At 44.6% G+C, this 18,664-nt stretch overlaps 1 protein-coding gene across 1 annotated transcript; it reads left to right on the forward strand.

The window, feature by feature from the left end:
• Positions 1-3,422: 3,422 nt before the first annotated feature.
• On the forward strand, positions 3,423-15,573 carry METTL24 (methyltransferase like 24). Its single transcript, XM_033938483.1, has 2 exons — positions 3,423-3,647; positions 15,251-15,573. Exons 1-2 carry the CDS (start codon positions 3,453-3,455, stop codon positions 15,563-15,565), a joined length of 510 nt encoding a protein of 169 aa, XP_033794374.1. The 5' UTR covers positions 3,423-3,452; the 3' UTR covers positions 15,566-15,573.
• Positions 15,574-18,664: the final 3,091 nt, after the last annotated feature.

An 18,664-nucleotide genomic window follows, 5' to 3' on the forward strand; every position in this document is an offset into this window, starting at 1 on the left:
ATGCAGTGATTTAGGCCTGGTTTTACTTTGCCTCAATGTGTGAACATAAGAATTGCCGCTGCTGGGCCAGACCAGTTGTCTATCGTGCCCAACAGTCCGCTCATGCAGCGGCCCCCAGATCATAGAACAATGCTCTAAATGAGTCCAGCCTCACCTGCATACGTTCCAATTTAGCAGGTACTTGTCCAACTTTATCTTGAATCCCTGGAGGATGTTTTCCCCTATAACAGACTCTGGAAGAGCGTTCCAGTTTTCTATCACTCTCTGGGTGAAGAACTTCATTACGTTTCTACGGAAACTATTCCCTTTCAACTTTAGAGAGTGTCTTCTCGTTCTCCCTACCTTGGAGAAAGTGAACAATCTGTCTTTATCTGCTAAATCTATTCCCTTCAGTATTTTGAATGTTTCGATCATGTCCCCTCTCAGTCTTCTCTTTTCAAGGGAGAAGAGGCCCAGTTTCTCCAATCTCTCACTGTACAGAAACTCCTCCAGCCCCTTAACCATTTTAGTCGCTCTTCTCTGGACCCTTTCGAGTAGTACCGTGTCCTTCATGTATGGCAACCAATGCTGAACGCAGTACTCCAGGTGAGGGCGCACCATGGCCCAGTATAGTGGCATGATAATCTTCTCCGATCTGTTTGTGATCCCCTTCTTAATCATTCCTAGCATTCTGTTCGCCCTTTTCGCCGCTATGCGGATGGCTTCATCAACTTGTTGATCAAAACTCCCAAGTCTCTTTCCTGGGAAGTCTCTCCAAGTACCGCCCCTGACATCCTGTATTTGTGCATGAGATTTTTGTTACCGACATGTATCACTTTACACTTATCCACATTGAACCTCATTTGCCATGTCGATGCCCATTTCTTGAGCTTGATTATGTCACGTTGCACATCTTCGCAATCCTCCTGTGTCTTCACTACTCTAAATAACTTTGTATCGTCTGCAAATTTAATCACCTCACCAGCATACCAATGTCCAGATTGTTTATAAATATGTTGAAGAGCTTGGGTCCAAGCACTGAGCCCTGTGGCACCCCACTGGTGACGCTCTTCCAGTCCGAGTATTGTCCATTTACCCCCACTCTCTGTTTCCTATGCTCCAGCCAGTTTTTAATCCACATGAGTATTTCACGCCTCACAATTTTCTGAAGTAGTCGTTCATGTGGAACCTTGTCAAACACCTTCTGAAAATCTAGATATACAATGTCGACCGGGTCGCCCTTATTTGCCTGATTACTCCCTCAAAGAAGTGCAGCAAGTTCGTCAAACAAGATCTGCCTTTGCTGAAACCGTGTTGGCTGGTCCTCATCAGACCATGTCCGTCAAGGTGAACAATGATGCAGTCCTTTATCAGTGCCTCTACCATCTTTCCCGGTACCGAGGTCAGACTCACCGGTCTGTAGTTTCCCGGATCTCCCCTCGAACCTTTTTTGAAGATTGGCATAACATTCGCCACCTTCCAGTCTTCCGGAATCTTTCCAGATTCGATCGACAGTTTGGCTATTAGTTGAAGCAGTTCAGCCATAGTCCCTTTCAGTTCCTTGATGACCTTCAGATGGATGCCATCCGGTCCTGGGGATTTATCGCTCGTAATCCCATCGATCTGCCTGCATACCTCTTCTAGACTGACCGTCAACCCTGTCAGTTTCCCGTCTTCATTTCCAGCATATAGCCTGATGTGTTCTGGTATGCTGTGTTTATCCTCTTTGGTAAATACAGACGCAAAAAATGTGTTCAGTTTGTTGGCGATTGCTTTGTTCTCCTTTAGCACTCTCTTTATTCCATGGTCATCCCACTGCTTCCTCTGCGGGTCGTTTCCCCTTAATATATCGAAAGAATGGCTTGAAGTTTTTTGCCTCCTTAGCTATTTTTTCCTTGTAGTCTATTTTGGCCCCTTTTACCACCTTATGGAACCTGCATTGATATTGTTTGTGCTTATTCCAGTTTTCGTCCATTCTTGACCTTTTCCATTCCTTAAACAAAGTTTTCTTGTCTCTGATCGCTTCTTTTACCTCTACAGTGAGCCACGCTGGTTCCTTGTTCTTTTTTCCTAATGGATCCCTTGTTTATACGCGGTATATATAGATTTTGTGCCTCAGTGATTGTGTCCTTAAAAAGGGACCATGCTTGCTCTAGCATTTTTACAGTGTTTATCCTCTTCTTAATCTTCTTCCCCACCATGAGTCTCATCCCTTCGAATTCCCTTTTCGGAAGTTCAGTGCCGTGGCCGTCATCCTGGACCGATGTTTCGCCCCTGCATCCAGGTCAAAGCGGATCATGTTGTGATCGCTGTTTCTCAGCATCCCTTCTACACCTTGTGCCGGTCCTCGCAGTCCATTTAGAATTAAGTTCAGAATTGCATTTCCTCTTGTATTTTCCTTGACAAGTTGTTCCAGGAAGCAATCACCTACAGCATCCAGGAACTTGGTCTCCCTAGCGCAGCCGGAGGTGCCTAGGTTCCAGTCTATCCCCAGATAGTTGAAGTCATCCACGATAATTGCATTGCCTCCCTTGCAGTTGCGTTTAATCTCGTCCATCATTTCTCCATCAATTTCTTCATAGTGCCCTGAGGATCGGTAGTAGATGTCGATCTTCATTTCTGTTCCATTTGTTCCCGGAATTTTGACCCATATAGACTCTACCTTATTTTTCGTTTCCAGCGTGTTCTCTCCGGTAGACACAATTCCCTCTTTGATGTATCGGGCAATACCCCCACCTTTTTGACCCACTCTGTCTCTGCGATATAGCTTGTATCCCGGTAGCACAGTGTCCCAAACATTTTCCTCATTCCACCATGTTTCCGTGATGCCGATGATGTCAAGGTTATCTTTTTGTGCCATAGCTTCCATTTCCCCCCTCTTATTCCTTAGGTTCCTTGCGTTCGTGTACATACACTTGAGTTTGCGGCCTGTTATTTTCTTGTATTTCCTTCCCTCTTGTGTCTCTTTTGATCCGTCAGGATTTCTGTCTTGCCTATGATCCAGTTAGTTTTCCTCGCTATCTTCCTGCACGGTATCCTCTGTGTATACCTGTTCCTGAATCATCGACTCTTGGTCAACTATCGGCTTTCCCCTTCTTCCGTAATTTTATTCTTTATAATAGTTTCAACTATCTTATCCAGAACTGAAGTAAAGCTTACCAGTTTGTAGCTTCCCGGATCGCTCTTGGAACCGTGTTTAAAAATTGGTGTAACTTTGGCCATCCTCCAATCTTCAAGTATTACAGATGATTTTAATGACAAGTTATACTTCAGTACCCTGGGATGTTTAGTATTTGGTCTCGGTGATTTATCACTCTTTAATTTGTCAATTTATCTCAGTACATCTTCCACCACAAGTCATGAAATGGAAGTCCATTATAAAGGCACACTACCTCCTAACTGTGTTCTGAACAGAACTGTCTTTTCTTTCCTTTTTCGGACTTGGAGCTCCGGATAACCAGTTTGAGGTCAGCATGGCTGAGGGAGGATGTGATGTTCACCGCTTTGACCCCAGTATCAAACTTAGCCATGTACAGGAGGGGCAGCACCTCTGGTACCATCGCCTGGCCATTAACTGGAGGGATCCAAATCCAGCTATCTCCATTCACAAAGTCCACAGCAGGATCAAAACACTGAGCACCATTCTGAATGAGTTTGGACACTGGAAGGTGAGACTGCTATGCTATGCTCATCCTCAGTAGCGATATAGCCAGGCATCCAATTTTTGATAGTGGGTGGGAATAAGAACCCTTATCCCTGCATCTCCCTCCTCTGCTCCCCCGCTCCACCCCAAGTATATCAGGCATCTCTCAATTCTCCCCTTCCTATACCATTTAAGTCTTAATTTCTTTGCTGTCAATAAGCAGCAAATCATTCCTGCTGTACAAGTTGGAGGAGTGGGCCAATAAATGGCAGATGAGCTTCAATGTGGAGAAATGCAAGGCCATGCATGTGGGGAAAAAGAACCCGAGGTTCTGCTACAAAATGGGGGGGTTGGTACTGGAGGAGAGCAACCTTGAAAGGGACTTGGGAGTGCTGGTGGACACCACAATGAAACCATCAGCACAATGCACAGCAGCATCAAGGAAAGCAAACAGAATGTTGGGTATCATCAAGAAGAGTATTACGACCAGAACGATGGAAGTTATCCTGCTGCTGTATTGAGCGATGGTGCGACCGCATCTGGAGTACTGTGTTCAGTACTGGTCGCCGTACCTGAAGAAGGATATGGCAATACTTGAGAGGGTCCAGAGAAGAGCTACATGTATGATTAAGGGTATGGAAAACCTTTTATACGCAGACAGGCTAGAGAAACTGGGCTCTTCTCCCTGGAAAAGCGGCGACTCAGAGGAGACATACAAGATCATGAAGGGCATTGAAAATGTGGAGAGGAACAGATTCTTCAGCCTACGGGGAACTACAAGAACAAGGGGGCACTCGGAGAAATGAAAAGGGGACAGGTTTAGAACCAATGCAAGGAAGTACTTCTTCACTCAGAGGGTGGTGGATATCTGGAATGCGCTTCCGGAGGGTGTAATAGGACAGAGTGCTTTACAGGGTTTCAAAGAAAAATTGGATATATTCTTGAAAGAAGTTATTGAGGGATATAGATAGGGAAGATATAGGATGAAGAAGGGTACAGTTAGAAGGATATAGATAAGAAAAGAAAAAAAAAAGGGATTGAAGGGATAGAGGGGTACATATAGAAGACTACTATGCAGGTCCTAGACCTGATGGGCCACCGCGCGAGCGGACTGCTGGGCACAATGGACCTCTGGTCTGACCCAGCAGAGGCACTTCTTATGTTCTTATGTACACACTAGTGCTGCCCGATTCAGGAAAAAATATTTTGATTTGATTCAGCCTATTGAATCGATTTCTCAATTCGATTTTCCTGCCCAATTGGATGTTTTTTTCAAACATCCTGGTGGGTTTATTTTATAGCCTCTTCACCCACCCCACCCCCACCCCCTTTGCCCTCTCCTACCCACACTGGTGCTGTGATGTAAACAAAATAAACAAACAAAAAATACTTTTCCTCTCTCTGTTAAATTCTAGCTCACGTTCGCAGTCTAATACCAACTCTGCCAGGATACACATTTCAAATGTGACACATTGTAATCACAAAACAGAAAATAAAATTATTCTTTCTACCTTTTATTGGCTGTCATTATTAAAATCAGATAATTCGCTTGCCAGGATCTCCTGCCCATTTGTTGTTTTCTTCTTTCTCTGTGCTAACCATCCATCTTCCATCTCTGTCCTCCCCTTCCCTCCCCCATAGGTCTGGCGTCTTTCCGTTTTTTCGTCTCCATCCCCACAGCTGCAGTGATGGACTTCACCATCCTCAGATCCACCATCTCTCCTTTTCTCAACTACCCTTTCATCCAGCATCTCTCCCTCCTTCCCCACCACCCCAGGGTCTACCAGCTCCTCTTTTCTCTTCCCAACTACCCTCCTATCCAGTATCTCTATCCCCCCCACACCATCCCTTGTGCCCAACTTCTCTCCTTTTCTGTTCCTTCCCTCCCTAAATCCCATTGTCCACCATCTCTCTCCCTCTCCTCTGTTTTTAGACCCATTATTTCTTCTCTCCCCCCTGTCCGGCATATGCATGTCTCTTTGAACCCCTTCGTCCGTGTATTTCTACACCAGGGTCCTCTGCCCCCAAAGGCCTGCATGTTCCCCTCTTCTTTGTAGCATCCTCTGGCTTCCCCCCTGGCCTACAGTCTCTTGCACTACAAAATTGCTTGCCTGTATTTGGAAAGCTGCTGCATTCTGCACACTGCAAAACTCCAGAGGGTCTGGTTTGAAACCACGAGCATAAGGTGTGGACTGTGAAAACTCATTTTATGGTCACTCCATCATTGTCTAGAAGTGAGGCGATCCCAAATACAATGAATACCTAGGTCAAAACTTGAAGAGGAAACAAGCAGAAGCCTTCCTTACGTTTCACAAAACCAGAAAAGGAAGCCAGGAAAAATCAACCTCGTACAATCCACAAGAGCATCTAAAGAAAGCACGACTTGCTTTTTGCATGATCCTACAACTTTGATTAACTCACTCTGGCTCTTGCAACCCACCTTTGTTTCCTAGCTGCTGGGGAATGAGGTTTGAATGGACTCTGCAGCACACACACATTCTCTGTCCCTCTTGAGAAAAAAAACTTATCCCCCTCCCCATTAGGTGTCTTCCCCCCTTCCCCTTTCTCCACAGAGTAACAATGTCAGAGCGTTCTGATTCCTTCTGAGGACGAGCTGTTGGTTCAGCGAAGGGAGGGAGGGGAAGTTTACACGTTGCTTTGTAGCCTTTTCTTCACCCTACCCCACCTCTTTGAACCTATAGTTTGGCTCGATCTGATCTGAAACTACTCGCACAGAATCTGTGCAAGTAGTTTCAGATCAGATCGCGCCAAACTGTAGGTTTGAAAGGGGTGAGTGGAGAAAAGGGCTACAAAGCAACGTGTAAATTTCCCCTCCCTCCATTCACTGAACTACCAGCTCGTCTTCAGAAGGAAGCTCAGTTTTTTGTTTTGGTGAAGCAGCTGTCATGAGGCGCATGGCTTCATTTCAACAGCGAAACTGGCGAGGAAGCAAGCAGGGGAGGCAGGGCTTGGAACGAGTGCACCAGATGCCGGGACTGGGTAAAGGTGCGGAATTCCCATGAGCATGTGCGGTCCGTGGCTGATGGAGGGGGAGGGTACTACATTACTTTCTCCTTGCGCTCCATGAGAGGCCTCTGCTGTCTTTTGGGTTTGCCAAAAATGCTGTGTATTAAAACTAAACCTGAAGGCACGGGGAGGAAGGTTGGGCCTCAAATCGGCATGGCCAATTTAAAAAAAAAAATGAATCGATTCGAATCGATTGACCCAAAGTGAATTGGTAAATCGATTCAAATCGCGAATCAGGCAGCACTACTGCTTGATCCTCTTTGGTGGGAAGCCCCACCCCTTCTCCCCAGAGCTCACAGTACATTCCTCTTCAGCCCTTAGGGGCTCCTGTTGCAGCATGCAGTCACCTTTTTCAATACATTGAGGGGAAGGAAGCCAGTTGTCTCCCTCACTGCACCGAGATTCCATCTCTCTGACATCCATCTCCAAGCTCCTTCTCTCCGCTTCTTCCCCAGAGCTCAAAGTGCTATGCCCTTCAGCCCTATAAAGGGCAGCTAAGCAAGTGAATCTCTCCCAAAGGCCATCTGCATGGTCCTCGTGTGGTCCAAGAAGGACCAGCCTAAAAACCATACTCACAATCAAGCCAATACACTGTGCCCCCTTCTAGCCATCACACTCATACTCCCCCATGATGGCATATCACATACCCACCATCACTGGCCAGGGCCGATATGGAGACCTAAGAAGCTGCTACCGTGTAAAGCCCAAGACAATCAATACCCACAACCTCATAAAGATCAAACTAACACAGACATATACACCCCCATTGCACACGTCGTAGCAGCCATAGTGAATGTCAGATCTGTAAATGGCAAAGACCTCGTCCTTACAGACGCCATCACAGAGTATAAATGGGACCTCCTACTAGTGACGGAAACATGGCTCAAAGATAACGATGGAGCCACCTTGGATGTATTATGCCCTCAGGGATACCAAGCACTGGCATGCTCCCATCCCAATGAGAAGGGGAGGGGTGGCAGCGATCGCCAAGTCCCATGCCAAATACACTCCATAACACTACCAGACCTAGAATGCCTCATTTTCTCAATAGGCCAAGACAAAAAAATCATGATCATACTAGTCTACAGAGCACCCTCCTCTCTCCTATGTCTGCGCTCGATGAACTGCTAACCATTATAAGCAACCTGTCTATAAACCATAAACAAATCATAGTCCTAGGAGACCTCAACTTCGTGGACTACCCAGAAGTCACGGGTGCCCCACGAGATTTCATCAAAACACTGTCAGATCTGGGACTCACTCAATAAGTCACCTCTCCCATTCATTCCTCTGGAAACACACTGGACCTAATCTTTCTCCCAGACAGTCCACAAATTGACCAGAAAACATCCTCGCCGACAAACATCGTGGTCCCCTAGACCAGTGTTCTTCAACCTTTTTACACCCGTGGACCGGCAGAAATAAAAGAATTATTTTGTGGCCGGCAAACTAATAAGACTGAAATTTAAAAAACCCATTTCCGCCCCGTCTCCGCAAGCTCGGTCCACGCAAACCATCTGATCCCATCTGCACAAGCCACAGTTATGATTTTACATTTTATTAAAGTATAAAAAAACCCAATATTCTGTACAATTGTCATTTTATAAATACAAATATACAGAGCAAGGACCAACAAAATCCATGTTTCCCCTCCCCTTCACATATATCCCCTCTACTATCAAGAAAACTGAACAAGCCAAGTTATTACAGAATGCTACAGAAATATCATGCTAACAGTATACTGAAGTCACACATGACAGGAATAGTGTTAGGGGAGTGCCCCCTGGTCACAGAGAGCCCTGGACTTTGCAGTCCCCAGTTACATCTCTAGCTGGATATATATTTCAAATCTGATATATTCTGACAAAAAAGAAATAAAATTATTTTTTCTACCTTTTGTTGTCTCTGGTTTCTGCTTTCATCTTCTTTTCACTCTTTTCCTTCCAGCGTCTGCCCAGTCTCTTCAATCCAGCATCTGCTCATTCCATCCACTGTCTGCCCTCTCCCCCTTCCATATGTATCTGACTTCTTTCTATGCCCTTCTCCCCTTTCCATCCAGCCTGTGCCTCCTCTCTTTTTACATCATTCATTCCAGCTTCACTGCTTTCATTTTTATCTTTCCTACACTAGATCTAGCCTCGTTGTCCCTCTCTGCTTATTTCTCTGCTGAACCCTTCCCATCATCATTCTCTCTACTTTCTCATGCCTGTCTCTCCCCTTCCCCTCCTCTTATCACTCTGCTAGCTGTTTCCTTCCTTTTTTCCTTCTCCCTTCCTTCCTCCTCCTGTCCAGCAGTAACTCTCTTCCTTCCTCCCCTCCCAGCATCTCTCCTTCTCCTTCCCTCCAGGTCCAGTAGCAGCTGTCCCTTTTTTCCCTTGCCCAGCAGCTTTCCAGACTCCTTTCCCTCCTCCCCTCTCAGCAGCATCTCTCCTCCCTCTCCAGGTCCAGTAGCAGCTTGTCCCTTTTTTTCCCTTGTCCAGCAGGTTCCCAGACTCCTTTCCCTCCTCCCCTCTCAGCAGCATCTCTCCTTCTCCCTCTCCAGGTCCAGTAGCAGCTGTCCCTTTTTTTCCCTTGCCTAGCAGCTTCCCAGACTCCTTTCCCTCCTCCCCTCCCAGCAGCATCCCTCCTTATCCTTCCCTCCAGGTCCAGTAGCAGCTGTCCCTTTTTTTTTTTTTTTTTTTACCATGCCCAGCAGCTTCCCAGCCTCCAACAGTGGTTTTCTTCCCTCCCAGCAGCTCTCCTTACTTGCCAGTGCAGTGATTCAGGAAGGCAGCCTCAGGTCCTTTGTTGGGTCGCACCGCCTCTGAGGAAAGAGGAAGTTGCATTATCAGAGACGGCCGTGACTCAACAAAAGCCCCAAGGCTGCCTTCCTGAATCACTGCCCTGGGAGAAAGCCACTGTTGGAAGCTCCCCATGATCTCTCCGGCCTGACATGGACCAGGTGGAAATATCTCAATCTCGCCAGCCCTAAGTGGACTGGCAGAAATTTCCTGCAGACCGGCACTGGTCCATGGACCAGCGGTTGAAGAACAGTGCCCTAGACTGTCCACCATATAATAACGTTCAGCCTGCACACCAGAGTTAAAGAGGCAGCAGACCGAACAAATTCCCAGGAAACAATTACATTCAACCCAAAGTCAGTAAACCCAACCACATTTTCCCACAGCATTTCCAAACTACAACTAAGCACAAACTCCCTAGAACAAAAGGCACTGACCTGGCATTCAGGCATCAAAACACTAAGAATCTAACAAAAGTCAAGGTGACCAAACCTAACTCATGATCATTCTCTTCACCCTGGTTTACAGAAGACCTAAGAGTACAAAAAAGCAGAAAATACTTGGCGCAAAACTCTGTGACGAGGACAAATCCTCCTGGAAAAACCGGCTGCAAACTAGCCACACATGAAGCAAAGAAAGCATATTTCACCGCTCTACTATCCGAGGTCCCAAGCAGATCAAAGGCCATCTTCTCAATAATAAAAAATCTATTCCCCTCATCCCAAGGTCCAATGTATTCCCAGTAAACGAACCTAGACTGCAAATCACTCTCCACCGTCCTCCATGACAAAATATCAAAGATATGCGCAAATCTGGACTCAGAGGCCAAAGCACTCCCACACATCCCAGAGACCGCCCAAGATGACAATATACTTAAGAAAGAACCTTAAACAGTTTTAAACCAATCTCCCACAATGACCTCAAAACCATAATCAATTCCGTATGCCCCACAACCTCGATCCTGGACCCATGTCCCTCCACTACACTCCTGGACACAAATGAGGTATTCCTGGAATCCATCCTACCCCTAATAAACAAGTCCCTTATGACAGGTGTAGTTCCATAAAGCTGGAAATCTGCCATAATAAAACCACTCCTGAAAAAACCAACCATGGACCCAGACAACCCAAGCTGCTTCAGACCTGTCTCAAACCTCTCATTCATCTCAAAAATATTGGAAAAGACAGTACTCACGCAATTGCAAGACTTCATGGAGACAAACGTTACCCTCTCCAACTTCCAATCGGGTGTCAGGAAACACCACAGCACAGAAAGTGCTTTTAGACATCCTAAATGACTGCTGGAAAATCCTAGATGACGGAAATGATGCATTGCTGGTACTATTAGACCTCAGTGCCGCCTTAGACACCATCGACCACTTTCTCTTCTTGTCCAGGCTAAAGTTCATCGGATTCCATGACATCGCATTTCAACGGTTCTCTTCATTCCTGACAGACAAATTGTAGAGAGTTCCACTAGGAAAATCCTTATCTGAACCCAAACCACTACACTACGGAGTGCCTCAGGGAGCCTTACTATCACCTCTCCTCTTCAACCTCTATGTCAAACCAGTACTGGACATAGCGGGAAAACACTGAATCAGAATCCACTCTTTCGCTGATGACCTTCAACTCTATAGTCCCTTAGACTGTCACAGAGACACACAAATCTATAACCTCCAATCTTGTTTAACTGAAATAAAGACCTGGATGATCAGGAACAAGTTACAGTTAAATGAATCCAAGCCAGAACTTCTCTGGATCCACAAAGATCTATGCGTATACCCCAATCTGTCCTTTTCCTGGGGCACAAACACCCTTACACCCAAAGACAATGTCCGCAGCCTAGAAGTAACTCTTGACTCTAACTTATCAATGACAGATCACGTATCCAAACTAGTATCATCCTCCTTCTACTACCTCCGCCAGCTAAAAACCATACGTGCATTCTTCTTAGAACCCAAATTTGCCCTACAACTCTACGCTTTTGTACTATCCCATGTAGACTATTGTAACACTCTACTAGTGGGCCTGCCTACCAAAACTCTCTCTCGCCTCCAAAGGGTGCAAAACATTGCAATCCGCCTTCTGAAAAACCTAGGCTTCTGTGACCATGTTATCCCTGCATTAGCTTCCATGCACTGGCTGCCCATTCAAAAATGCTGCACCTTCAAGGCCCTGGTCCTCGCTTTCAAAACCTTCCATGATACGATTCCGTACTACATGAAAACTAAACTACAAATCTACTTCCCAAAGTGACCACTGGGGTCCCAAGGAGAAAACGACTGACCATACCTCCTGGCCGCTCCCTCAAATCTGAAACAGCCCACAAACGCTCCTACTCACATTTCATACCCAGACTTTAGCACACCATCCCCCCATCTGTTAGATCACTAGATGGACTCTGGAACTTCAGGAAGGCTGTGAAAACCTTCCTCTTTACAAACCCAGCGCCTTAAAATCATTCACCCAGAAATGCCACTCAGTCAACGCACCTACACCTCCTAATCTCACCAGATGCTACTTAGTGCATATGTTTTATTGTCCTGTCTATATTGTAAATTATGTCATCTCTGTCCTGTCTCGATTATTATGGATGTACTTTGTAACTCGTTCTGGGTTCCTTTGGGAGGTTGGGCAAAAAAAAAAAATTGAAATAAATAAATGTGCCTGTATAGTCTTTAAAAATTTTACATGGCCTATTTGTTCCTTTGATGTCTTTATCTCAAACACCATGAGATCTTCAGGCATGAGAGCAACTCATATAAGCTCTCTTTTCCATCATTAAGAGGAATCAAGTCCATTAGTAAAATTTCACGCTCCTTTCCATCCTTACTAACTGCGATATGGAATGGACTACCTCCTCAAATTAGATCGTGCTTCTCTCTTCAGATCTCTTGCAAAACCTTAAAAACCACTATGTTTCATCGCATTTTAGGCAGTAGCTCCAATGAATGTTAAAGGATCTTTCTTTGTGATCTAATATGGCGCAGGACCTGCTTATATTGGAAAGTTGGTCCTCAACCTGGCAGCTAGGCTTCAATGCTAAGAAATGTAAGGTCATGCACCTCGGAAGCGGAAATCCATGCAGGACGTACTTCTTGAACGGAGAAACTTTAACTAGGACTTCAGCAGAACGAGATTTAGGAGTAATCATCAGTGCAGACATGAAAACTGCCAATCAAGTGGAGAAGGCTTCATCTAAGGCAAGGCAGATATTGGGTTGTATCAATAGAAGTTTCGTCAGCCGAAAGCCTGAAGTCATAATGCTGTTGTACAGGGCCATGGTGAGACCTCATCTGGAGTACTGTGTGCAATTCTGGAGGCCACATTACAGTAAAGATGTGCGCAGAATTGAATCGGTTCAACGGACGGCCACCAGGATGATCTCGGGGCTCAAGGGTCTCTCGTACGAAGAGAGACTGAACAAATTGCAGCTCTACACTCTTGAGGAACGTAGGGAGAGGGGAGACATGATCGAAACATTTAAGTACCTCACGGGACGTGTCGAAGTGGAAGATGATATTTTTTTTCTCAAGGGACCCTCGGCCACAAGAGGGCACCCGCTCAAACTCAGGGGCGGAAAATTTCATGGCGACACCAGAAAGTATTTCTTCACAGAGAGAGTGGTTGATCATTGGAACAAGCTTCCAGTGCAGGTCATCGAGGCAGACAGCGTGCCAGACTTTAAGAATAAATGGGATACCCATGTGGGATCCCTACGAGGGTCAAGATAAGGAAATTGGGTCATTAGGGCATAGACAGGGGGTGGGTAAGCAGAGTGGGCAGACTTGATGGGCTGTAGCCCTTTTCTGCCGTCATCTTCTATGTTTCTATGTTTAATTATGTAAACCAAATTGAGCTCCTATTTCTAGGAGACGATTCGGTATATAAGACTAAGAATTAGATTAGATTAGAATATTCTACATGAGGTCTCACCATGCTGGATAAAGGTATGTTCTAGAGGGGAGTGTGTGGTGCAGTGGTTAAAGCTACAGCCTCAGCACCCTGAGGTTGTGGGTTCAAACCCACGCTGCTCCTTGTGACCCTGGGCAAGTCACTTAATCCCCCCATTGCCCCAGGTACATTAGGCAGATTGTGAGCCCGCCGGGACAGACAGGGAAAAATGCTTGAGTACCTGAATAAATTCATGTAAACCGTTCTGAGGTCCCCTGGGAGAACAGTATAGACAACTGAATAAATAAATAAAAAAATAAATTCTAGATAACAGACTGAGGTCTCCCTCTTCTTTTCGCTTATGCCTTTATAAATTAGATATTTAGTTTTTTCAAGTTCCTGGCGTGTGCACAGTAGCTATTCAAAGGATTTTTCATTCTAATGATTTAGTTCCAGGTCAGTACTCTGCAAATGCTGTCAAGCAGGGCTTTTTTAAATGCTGGCCACGGGCACTTGGAAAACACATATTCAAAAGTACTAAATGTATAAATGGACCATTGATTACCTGTAGCTATCCAGATTAGTTAAAGAAAGAGAAGCTGAATTTCGTCATGATAACTTAATTTAATACAGTATTTATATACGCCAAATCACCATACTGGCTTTGAAGCAGTTTACAAAACAATATAAAATTTGACTTATACAATGGTTAAAAGCCTAATCAGGTACTTTAAGTAATTTCCCTCTGTCCCAATGGCTGACAATCTAACTGTAGTACCTTTGAAGGGAGTATACAAGCAAATATTTTCATACATATCAGGAATAGATAAAGCACAACAAAAGAGAAGCGCCAAAGAGGCGAGTTACTGAGCAGATAGGTATTTATCAAACAAGTAAGGTTTTAGTCATTTTCTGAAGATGAGGTAGTTCAGTTCTTTCTTAAGGGTGCTGGAAGGTCATTCTAGGTTCTGGAAGCAGGGTGTTTTATATTTCACTCCCTTGGATGCTGTTAATCTTTGTTGAGGTGAAGAACAAGTGGCTTATCTGTTCTGGTGCGCTGACATTTAGAGCATGGTACACAATGCAGGAAAGCTTAAACAAGAGTCCAGAGAAGAGCAACTAAGCTGATAAAGGGTATGGAAGACCTCTCATATACTGACAGACTGAAGAAGTTGGGGCTTTTCTCCCTGGAAAAGCGGACACTTAGAGGAGACATGATAGAAACCTTCAAGATCATGAAGGGCATAGATAGGGTGGACATGGACAGATTTTTCAAATTACGGGGAACCACAAGCACAAGGGGGCACTCAGAGAAACTGAAAGGGGAAAGGTTTAGAACAAACGCCAGGAAGTTATTTTTCACTCAGAGGGTGGTGGATACATGGAACGCGCTACCAGAGGATGTGATAAGCAGAAGCACACTACAGGGCTTCAAAGAGGGTCTGGACAGGTACCTGGAGGACAAAGGGATTGAGGGGTACAGATAGGAGTAGAGGTAGGTAATAGGGATAGAATTAGAAGATTAGAGGCAGTTACAAAATTAGTCATGGACACTGTTCAGGCAATTAGGCCTGATGGGCCGCCACGGGAGCGGACCACTGGGCAGGATGGACCTCTGGTCTGACTCAGTGGAGGCAACTTCTAACTATAGGAAGCCAATGAAGCAAGCAGTGGTCATATTTTCTTAAGCCAAAGATTAATCTAATTGCAGTGTTCTGAAGCATTTGAAGCTTATTCAATTGAGAAGAAGTTATACCCACATAGAGGGAGTTGCAGTAGGCCAGTTGTGTTAGGACACAGCTAGGTGAAATGCCCTTGATGCGGCTTATATAGCACTGTTGAAAGATCTCCCGAGTACTGACTGTACACATGTTTGTGGAAACTCCATGTTGTCCTAACTTCTACTCTTCCTCCTTTTTCTGCAGATCGATGTTCTTAAGGTGGATCTGGAAAGTGCCGAGTGTAAGGTTCTGGAAAACCTGCTTCTGGAGGAGACTACTGAACAGATAGGACAGCTGGTGCTTGAGATCCATCTACATTGGCCTGGATTCGAGGTTAATGGGGATGACAACAGTGTGGTTTGGTACTGGTACAGCCTCCTTAAAGAGTTGGAATGCAAGGATTTCAGACTCTTCTACTCATACAAGGAGCTCTCCAAACCACAGATGTTTCTGAGAAAGATAATGCTAAATGCAAGCAGCTGCTACACACTTAGCTGGGTGAATGCCAAGTGGACATAACACGAGCATGCTTCCATGATATTCAAAAGCTGGGTCTGGTTAATTAGAAATCTTAACCTTCCAACTTCCAGCCACCCAGACAAGGGTGGCCTAGCCCAGTGGGTCAGATTTACCATCTCAATAAGTAAAACTGAAGGCTAATAAGTGAGATTTACTATCTCAACGAGACTGAATGTCACTAACCAAGGGTGACCCAGCCCAATAAGTGAGACTGAAGACCAATGGGTGAGATTTTTCAGGCGATGTATCTTTTCCGGATTAGCACAAAACAGATTTATTTTTAGATCTGCAATTCATCAAGTTGCTAGGACTCGAGCATGAGTCGATGGCACTAACAACAAAAATCTAGGGTATAAATCTTTAAAGATAGTATTGCATTGTTTTACAAAATAAAAGAGCAATATAAAATGACATTTTAGTAATTACATTACATTAGTGATTTCTATTCCGCCATTACCTTGCGGTTCAAGGCAGATTACACAAGAGTTGTCAGGAGGTTATGGAGGATCTCTCATATACTGACAGACTGAAGAAGCTGGGGCTTTTCTCCCTGGAAAAGCGGAGACTTAGAGGGGACATGATAGAAACCTTCAAGATCATGAAGGGCATAGAAAGAGTGGACAGGGACAGATTTTTTAAGTTATGGGGAACCACAAGTACAAGGGGACACTCAGAGAAATTGAAAGGGGGAAGGTTTAGAACAAACGCCAGGAAGTTCTTTTTCACCCAGAGAGTGGTGGATACATGGAACGCGCTACCGGAGGATGTGATAAGCAGGAGCATGCTGCAGGGCTTCAAAGAAGGTTTGGATAGGTACCTGGAGATCAAAGGGATTGAGGGGTACAAGTCATAGGGATAGGATTAGAGGCAGTTACGAAATTAGTCAGGGACACTGTTCAGGCAATTAGGCCTGATGGGCTGCCGCGGGTGCGGACCGCTGGGCAAGATGGACCTCTGGTCTGCCTCAGCGGAGGCAACTTCTTATGTTCTTAATTGTAACATTACATAAGAATTGTCGAGAACTTAAGAATTACATAAGAACTATCGAGAACTTAAGGAGCAACATGTTGGGTAATAAGAAACATTTTAGATTAGATATGGGTGGAGTGTGGTAGGTGGAGTTAGGGAAGGAACTGGTTGTGTTAAACAGGTTTTATGTGTTTTTTGAATGAAAGTAAAACACAAAATATTTAAGCATCTCTGCAGTTGATATTCAGGCAGCCTTAGGCCCCTCTCCATGCATCCTGGGGATGCACGAGGAAGGGGAAGGCACGCCATTTTGGAGTAGTGGGTCTGCGAGCAGGAGGGAATGAGCATCCTTCCTGCTGTCTACTTCATGACCAGGTAAAGGGAGGTTCAGGGGTATTGAGGGGAGGGGGGCCAAGGGGGCAAATGGTGGTAGGAGGGAGTGGATATCTTTCCTGCCGATGATTTTTTTTTTTAGGGGAGGGGTCAGTTCCGGGGGGGGGGGTTCCTGGCAGAGGTGTGTGTCAGTTCAGCTGAGGGGGGAGAGGGGTTGCGGCCGCAGGAGGGAGTGGGCATCCCCCTGCCAATTTTTATTGGGGTGTGGTTTGGCTGGCCTGGGGTTTGTTCACGGTGGCAGGAGGGAGTAGGCATCCCTCCTACCTCTATTTTGGCACCAGGGGTCATCGGAGCCTCAAATTTTTTTTATATATAATGGGGCAGATATTGTGTGTGTGTGTAGCACATGCACATCTGTGTCATTAAAAAGAAAGAAAAAAACGCCCCAAACAGCTGAGTGTCAAGAGGCTGCTTTGGGGCCTCCCCTGCTGCTCAGCTGTTCGGGCTTCCCCAAACCTGCTCTGTGCATGTGTTAAAATTGTTCTCACAGCGACTTATCGAACGGGATTAAGGTCAACCTCCACGCAAATCATTTACATACAAACTTGTTGGAACATCGTTCACTATTCATAATCGGCCCTTAGCAACTGTGCTTTGTGTATCTAGCCCTTAGTGAGATAAACAAATCAATCAGATGCAAATGAACTAGCATCCTATTTTTCAAAAATAAAAAGAGATCGTATTAATAAAGCAATCTTTAACTCAACAGTCAGTGTAGCCAACTACTATAACCAGTTATGATGGAATTCCAGTTGACAGATACTTGGCTATTTCTCAAGTGGAAGTTAACTCTCTTTTGTCCAAATTGTCTAGATCAGGGGTGGGCAATGAGGGCCGTAATCCAGTCGGGTTTTTAAGGTTTCCCCAATGAATACGCATGCAATGCCTTCATTGTATGCAAATTAATCTCATGCATATTCATTGGGGAAATCCTAAAAACCTGACTGGTTTGCGGCCCTCGTTGCCCACTCCTGATCTAGATGATGATCTTGCTCTTTGGACTGTTGTCCTGCTCATTTGTTCAGTATTTCACCTTTGGAAATTTTACAATGGACTGTATTCTTGGTGAATAGTATCTTGTCAACAGATTTCTATCAATCTGAAATTGGCAAAATTATTCTCACACTAATACCTAAATCTACTGATTTAGATTTGACATTGCTAAGTAATTATAGGTCCGTTCCTTGCACACCATTTTTCTTTTCATAAAGTTGATAGTGTCAATTATTAGCAATTAGCCTGATATTTACAGTAGTGTGCAAAAGTCCAGAACCACTTGTGAATTTTGAATTCTTTCAACTTTCTAGTTTCAAGTTTCAAGTTCAAGTTCAAGTTTCAAGTTTTATTAATTTTGATATACCAACCATCAAGTTAATATCTGGCTGGTTAACAATATGTTTAAAAGAAAGAGAAACTAAACAAAACTAGAAAAAAGAGGCATTGTGTATATACAAATAACATTACAGGACGAACTAGACCGTGGGGGTAACATAACATAGTAGATGACAGCAGATAAAGACCCGAATGGTCCATCCAGTCTGCCCAACCTGATTCAATTTAAATTTTTAAATTTTTTTTCTTAGCTATTTCACTTTCTTTGTTGACCAAATAGATTTGTCTGTGTACCACATATAAGGGATACATTTAATCAACTTTTTAAAATCACTTGTTTCTAATTTTACAATTTTGTCAATACTGGAACAACTATTATAACTCTAACAGATCATACTTGAAAAC

Source organism: Geotrypetes seraphini, chromosome 3 (assembly GCF_902459505.1).
Source record: "Geotrypetes seraphini chromosome 3, aGeoSer1.1, whole genome shotgun sequence".
Classification (NCBI taxonomy): Eukaryota; Metazoa; Chordata; class Amphibia; order Gymnophiona; family Dermophiidae; genus Geotrypetes; species Geotrypetes seraphini.

Coding starts and splice junctions, on each gene's coding strand:
- METTL24 (XM_033938483.1), top strand. CDS start 3,453: ATGGCTGAGGGAGGATGTGATGTTCACCGCTTTGACCCCAGTATCAAA. Junction 3,648..15,250: donor ATGAGTTTGGACACTGGAAG/GTGAGACTGCTA, acceptor CTTTTTCTGCAG/ATCGATGTTCTTAAGGTGGA.